The sequence below is a fragment of the Phalaenopsis equestris genome, unplaced genomic scaffold (assembly GCF_001263595.1).
Source record: "Phalaenopsis equestris unplaced genomic scaffold, ASM126359v1 Scaffold000984, whole genome shotgun sequence".
NCBI lineage: Eukaryota > Viridiplantae > Streptophyta > Magnoliopsida > Asparagales > Orchidaceae > Phalaenopsis > Phalaenopsis equestris.
The window spans coordinates 53,703-61,224 of NW_018165423.1; the positions used below are offsets into that span (position 1 = coordinate 53,703).

Sequence of the window (7,522 nt, forward strand, 5' to 3'; positions counted from 1 at the left end):
GGGAAAGTGCAAACAAAACTCGGAATTCATATATAAAATCAAAGTCATACAAACTACAACAATAAATAAACTTATCTCTAAATTCTCTCCAAAAAAACTCCTCGAAGTTCCTCTGAATCTCTTCCTTTCTTTACAGCACACATAATTTCTCTTCGAAGCGGCAGGGAGGAAGAAATCTCTCACTTTCCCTCCACTCTTACAATCTCTCAAAAAATTCCTCACACTTTTGACACTCTAGTAAATTCTCTATACACTAATGGAACCTCTCTAACCTCCAGGACCTCTAGAGTTTTCTCAATTTTCGGCCAAAATCTTCTTTTAAAGTTGTGGATGAGCTTTCCGAAGAGTTGCCTAAGCATTCCTTCAAAATTTGTCCTCATCCAAAGCCTAGTTGGACATAACCACCGAGCTCGCCGTCGGCTGCCTCGAAGAGGCTTTGAGGGCGCCGTCGGCAGACCTTTCTAATGAATTAATTTTGGCGTCTTGGGAAAATCTTGCCGTCGGCGGGGTCGATGGCGCCGTTAGCGCCTTAGTTCAATTTTTCACATTTTGGCCATTTTCGCTCCAAATTGCATCTTTTTGCTTCAATGACCCTATTTCATCGTTCCTGCAACAAAACATCAAAAATATTTTTCTTTAAAGTGCAATATCATAAAAAACAGTATAAAATAGGTATGAAAATCTCAACATATTTTCCTCTGGTAAGTTAACACCTATTTTCCACCAATCCAAATAGTTCTTGAATGATTATGAAAACATACAATAATTTAATCTATATAAAAATAAAATATAATGGAAATGATGATGCCATGTGTTTGCAAAGATTAATGGGCTTTGTAAAGTCATTGTGAGCATCCGTACTATTGGGTTGCTGTGCAAGAATACGAGGACTCGAGAGACTAAAAATTATTCATAGTAGACATGTAAACTTTTTATTAGTCTTCATGAAAGTTATCTTGTAGAGAATTAATGGCAGAATAAAATTGGTTAAGCATAAAAGAATATAATTTTCCTTCACTTTATTATTTATGGTTAAAAATTTGAAAAATTAGGGCATCCACTATGCATAATATTAAAAATTTGAAACAAAAGATAGAAAGTCGTATTGTCATCTTCTATCCTAGAGAATCCCTATCACTCTTCATTTGACAAATCAAAATATTTTCTAAATAAGGAGAGGGTTTGGTGATAGTAAATTAATGAAAACATTGAGATTGTGCTTGAGTTTCTTAGTTTTTTCACATGTGTTTATGAACTCATTTCTTTATCTTTATTTTTTTAGATATTATTTTTTTGTTGTAATTGGTATGCTGATGGAGAGCGCATAATGTATCCTTTTGTCGTGAAAAAAGAGGACTGAGAGGTAGTTTCAATTTTGGTGTTATAGTTGAGAACTTGATGAAGGTACCTTTGCCAAGAAGGAAGATTAAAATGATGTTTCTATTTATGGGAGGTGGTCCCAAGCTAAACATGCTCTTATAAATGCTTCTTCATCATAAGCAGTAACAAGTTTCTCAGTGCAAGCTATATAGGAATCTGTAGTCTGGTGAAAACTTAGATGTCGACATAGGCTTGAGCCGAACCACCTAAAAATCACTTTTTTTTTATGTTTTCGTGTTTTATTAAATGCTTTACATCATGCACTCATTTTTGTAAAGTCTTTTGGTTATGCTTATTTACCATGAGTTTTGAAAATTAGATCTTTCCAAATTTTTTGAATTAAGTTTCTCTATTTTTATTCCATAAATTCATAAGATTTCTTTAGAAGATCTTTGAAGAATGAGAAACAAAAGTTTGATTAGAAAATTTATTTTTAATCTTATTTAATTTCCTCATCGGCTTCATTTATTATCGTCAGAATATTTTTGAATGGTTCTTTCATATCTAAGATCAAAATTAAGTCGAATGATTTTTGTGTTAATACATCTTTCATAGATTTGAATAAGCTGATTATAATTTTTCTTTTGACGTGTTTTATAGCATAATAATCAATATTAGTATAATATTGTATTGGAAAAAAATGTCTTGAAGACCTTCAGAATTTTCGTAATATTCAAACAAGCATAGTCATCTTTCCTAAAATTTTTAATCACTAATGATATTATTTTTGAAGTTTAATTTTTTAATTCAGCCCTTGCAGACTTGGTTTTGGTTTCAACACTTTGCCAGTGGTTTATAGCAGCATGCCATATTATTTTATTTCAACAAAGTCAACTCTTTTGAAATCATACATGCTGCATCTTTTGATAAAATTTTTTTAGGTTTCGTATTCAATTTAAAAATTTTCATAGATTATACCTCTGTCAATTGTCAGAATAATTGTAAACTGCATAATCATTATGCTCAATTTCTCTAGTGTCATAAACTCTTTGATTTCAGGTGAATTCCATCAATTTGTTTATTTTTAAGTGAACCTATTACTGTCATTTTTATTTGTCACTTTGATGCCTGATATCTTAGGGTCTACGTTTTTCATATATAGATCTATATCTTGATATTTAAAATCATGCATGCACTTTGATGTCAGATATCTTCATAAGTCTTTAATCTTTAATTGCACCAGAAGATGGCTAGAAAGAATTGCATTCATATGTATGTATGTATGTATGTTATGTATGTATGTGTGTATGTATGTATGTGTGTATGTATGTATGTGTGTGTATGTATGTATGTATGTGTGTATTTGTCTGTGTATGTATGCATGTATGTATGTATGTATGTACATATGCATGTATGCATGTATGTATGGATGTATGTTTGCATGTATGTGTGTATGTGTGTATGTGTGTATGTGTGTATGTATGTATGGATGCATGCATGCATGCATGCATACATTCATACATATTTCTATATATGTACATACAACATTCATATATATATACATACATGCATATCTATACATATACATACATATAGAAAGATACACACACACACACACACACACACACACACACACACACACACACACATATATACACATACATACATACGTACATACGTACATACGTATACATACATACGTATATATATTTAGGGAAACCTGTAGGTAATTGTTTTGCTACCAAAAAGAGGTTACGAAATATGGAAAGGGATCCTACTAAAGGAAAACCCAAAATACAACTCAATCAAGCCCTATGGATCCTTTTCAAAAAAACATCCCAACGCTAAAGTAAACTCCAAAATACAAGTATACCAATCAAACCCAAATAAAAAACGAGGAGATTTACATCGTAAATGAGTAAGATTCAAACTATCACCATTAAGCAAAACTTTAAGAGGGAGGGGAGACACCACGTCAAGCACAACATTTTTCAGAAGAAGCTCCTGATTTTGCTAACTACTTGGTTGGTTGGTTTCCTTCTCCAGGAATATAGTTCCAGAGGATGTTAGCGTGTGAGGACAACGCCTTAATCTTCTTTATCCAATGTACTATTCACCAATGTATGTCAAGCTTTCCTTCAAGCATAAGAACAAGGGATAAGGAATCCAATTCCATATGTACCTGCTTCCACTTCACCACCAGGGCTATCTTCAGGGCCATATGCACAACCAACACCTCAGTCTCAAGAGCACTCTTCTTCTAAATGGGAGCTTTGAAGTATAACCGACGAGAACCTATACTATCACCGAAGATGCCTCTAATCTCTGCTATCTCCTTTGTATAACCTCCATTCACGTTGATCTTCATCCAAGGAGCTTTCGGTTTCTTCCTCAACACCACCCGTTGGATATGCAGTACTGTCCTAGGTGTGGCCAAGCAATTCTGTGCCAAAACACCCATACCCGAGTGCAATTTGTTGTTTAGCACTTTGCTTATGTATACCATACAGTTGACAAACACAGCCTTCTCCTGGATGACCTTATTCTTATGTTTACAGCTATTCCTAGCTTTCCAAATGTACCGTACTATTATGTAGAGAATGTATTCTTGCCCCAGATTTTTTCACTCCTCCCTGCATTGCTCCAAGTTTTTCAAGCCGGTCAGTTGATGCTGCAGCTTGAGTTCGCTAATCACCTGCTGTCAGATAGTTTTCACAAATATGCACGTAAAGAAAATTTGTTGCGAACTCTCCTCATCTTTCCTGCATAGTAGACAACATGACAGGAGCCTCAATCCTTTCAGCTTTAATATGTCATCCGTCGGCAACAATTTTTTAAAGAATCTCCAGAAGAAAAAGGACATTGAAGGTGTGATCCAATTGTTCCAAAGATTCTAACCCCAACCCACCTTTGGCTAATTATATAATGTCTCATAGATATATTTAATTATGGAGCAGTAATTAGGATTTTTGGTATTGATTCTATCCTTACTCTTTCAATTGGTACACTAGCAATGCGTTTTGTCATTTTAGGTCCAACAAGATTGTTGACCTTATTATGATTCCAATGATCCTCAGCTAAAGATCAACAATCGGTAGTTTCTCCTTATTGCTATTGGTGCTTGGGTGTTGTAACCGGCCATCTATGAGCTAATTGCCATGCCAAAAACCCACCTATCCTTCCCTACAAAGTATTGCTCTGCTAACTCTCTGACCTTCAGCATGCTGACCCAGGTTTTGGAGTCGCTCATTTTCCTTTGTACCATTGTGGGATGTAATTCTCTACAGTATTTGTTATGCATATATTTTGACCATAAGGAATCTTGCGCTCTAAATTTAATCCACAGTTTGCAAAAATTGATCTGATGTAGGTGTTGAAGGTCCTTGAAGCCCAGTCCACCAGCTAATAATATTGGTTTACCAACTTTTTTTCAATTGATCCAGTGCATTTGCTTTTTCTGTCCCGCCCAAAGAAACTTGTTGAAGATTTTTCAAATAAGCCTCGTGTACTTTTTTTCATTTTCAACATTTGACTGATATAGAGTGGAAAGGAGGTAAGGATGCTCTTCAATAATGTGACCTTACCTCCATTAGATAGGAAAGATGTGGTCCAACAGTTTAGTTGCTTATGTACCCTGTCCAGCACCTCATCAAATTGAGTTTGATTTTTTCTTTCCTTAATAAGTTGTACCCCCAAGTACTTTAGAGGGAGATCAGCTTGCTTAAGCTAGTGTGTTCCCTTAACCACTGCCTGGTGCTATTCTTCACTCTGTTATTGCAAATCAATTGACATTTCTGCTTATTGAATTGCATGCTCTATACCATCTGGAAATCCATTAAAATTTTATGCATTACCTTCACGGCCTGTTTAGTAGCATTGGTGAAAATTATAACATGATCTGCATATGCAAGATGGCTAATATACGTTTTCGACCTATTCCTATATCTCGTGTAGCTGTGCTTACGTTGAGCCTGTATTAACATTCTTGATATGTAATCAAATGCCAAGATGAATATAGTTGGAGATAAGGGGTTATCTTGCTTGATACCCCTCCTAGACTTAAAAAAACCGTGAGTCTGTCCATTTAGAAGAATTGTCTAGTAAATACTTCCTACCTATTTTTCAATCAAATTGCAGAAATTAAGAGGCAATCCTCTGTCTTGCCGCACATCTATAATAAATTTCCAGCTTCTTGTATCATATGCCTTCCTCAGATCAAACTTGATGACCAAATTCCCACCTTTGCAAGGCTTATCAATGTCAGTCAGCAATTCTTAGGCTAAAAGAATGTTATTTGTAATACTCCTGCCTTTAGTAAATGCAGCTTCATTTGGGGCGATAAGGACAAGTAAATAAGGTTGTAACCTGGTAACAATTACTTTGCTAATCACTTTGGGGATGACATTAGTGGGGCAGATTCGTCTGAGTTGGTCCCATTTATCCTTGGCTTCACCTTTGGGGATTAAGGTAATGGTTGTTGTAGTAAAATATTTGGGGGGTTCTACCCTTAAAAAGGAGCTCTGTACTGCTAGAACTACCTCCTTTTTCACAATTCCTCACATCTTTTTATAGAAATCTGCAGTGTAGCCATCTCGGCCGGTTGCTTTGCCATTGGCAATGGAGTTAAGAGCTATCTAAATCTCATCCTCAGTAGGTCGTTGGGTGATGTTGAGGTCTTTGGTTATAGCTATGTTGTCAGCCAACAAATCTGGATCAATCAAATGCACGGGTACGGGCGGTTGATTTATCAGTGTTTGAAAGTATTGTACAACATTGGTGGCAATGTCCTTCGGATGGGTTATGCACTCATCATTCTCAATTTTAATTCTTAAAATCGCTTTGAGTCTTCTGCGATGCTTTATACATGCATGGTATTATTAAGTATTCCTATCCCCTTCTGTGAAATGTAGATTGTAATTTTTTGTTTCAGAAACATCTCCTAGTCCAAAGCTTCCTGCAGTTTGAAATTTGCTTTGGTTAGTTCCTCGGCAGTAGAGCAGTCCATCAAAATAGCTTCCTCGAGCTCACCTTCTCAGCCGGTGCAATTTGGAAATTCAAGTTGCCAAATTCCACCCAGTTCCATCTTTTAAACATTCTAGCTGTTATTTTCTGTAGATTCCATAAGTTCCGCCAATGATTCCCTTTGTTTTCCGAGGACCATGCTGTCCTAATCATCTCCTCAAACTTAAAGTCGGGCAACTTCCATTGCTCTCCGATCCTAAGCTTTTTTTATTCCTTTGTCCGGGTTATTGACCTTAAAATTTAATCTATTTGTTGTCCTAATGGCAGAATCCTTTCCAATGACGAATTAGCTAAAAACATGAGTAAAATTAAGGTTAGTAGATGCAGTCAGTAACCTTGAACCAGCAACATAGGTTGCGAACTCAGCTCCGCCATTATTAACACTTATTCATTTTCTGTTTATTTCTGATCACTTGCAATGCCAATTGTAGTTGCACTTATTCATTTTCTTGGTGGGGCAATGATTTTATTTTTTTTACATGCGTAGAAAATCAACCTGGATGCCACATGGGAATTTCATGGGGTGACTTGCCTCCATCTCTGAGACCTCCTCCTGATGGCGGTTATCCTCCTCTTCCTTCTGTCGGCTGGGGATAACTCATACTCAGAACTCCATTTTTGTATCAAATTTCCCCTACATATTTCCTCCTTTGTTTCACAGGAAAGCATATCACGCTTCGCAAAAATCCTAGCTTATGCGGGTATTTTGTTACTGTTCAATGATTGATTTGCAATGTTTATTTTGTTACTGTTCAATGATTGATTTGCAATGTTTAAGCATGGTTTGTATGCGGAAATTATTTGCCTAATTGACCCAACTGCAAAAATAAATTGGAATTGTTCACATAACTGTCGAGTACACTGTTTATATAAAAATCAGTGTTGTGCACAAACGTTTCAATTTGTATCCATCTATGTTCACGATTTTTGCGTTTTAGTTTTAACGATTTTTGCGTTTTTGTTAAAAAGACGCACACAGTTAGATTGAAGATAGCAGCTTAAAGCCGTGCCCGCTGGTAGAAGATGCACTTTTGAAGGATTTTTCACGTATATAACTATATCAGTAGTATAATTGCAAACAAAAGATTTTAAATTTATTTCTGTTAATTTATAATTATTAGAGAATCCCTTCAATTTTTTATTATAGGTAATTTTAATGATGTTCATATATATTTATATT

General features: G+C 35.5%; 1 protein-coding gene across 1 annotated transcript in view; it reads left to right on the forward strand.

The window, feature by feature from the left end:
* The window catches only part of LOC110032616 (zinc finger CCCH domain-containing protein 3), a 20,072-nt gene extending 12,881 nt beyond the window's left edge, over window positions 1-7,191 (forward strand). The window contains exon 4 of the mRNA XM_020736289.1: window positions 6,830-7,191. Coding sequence (XP_020591948.1) covers window positions 6,830-6,939 — 110 coding nt within the window. The 3' untranslated portion in view covers window positions 6,940-7,191. The remainder of the gene's footprint in view (window positions 1-6,829) is intronic.
* Window positions 7,192-7,522: the final 331 nt, after the last annotated feature.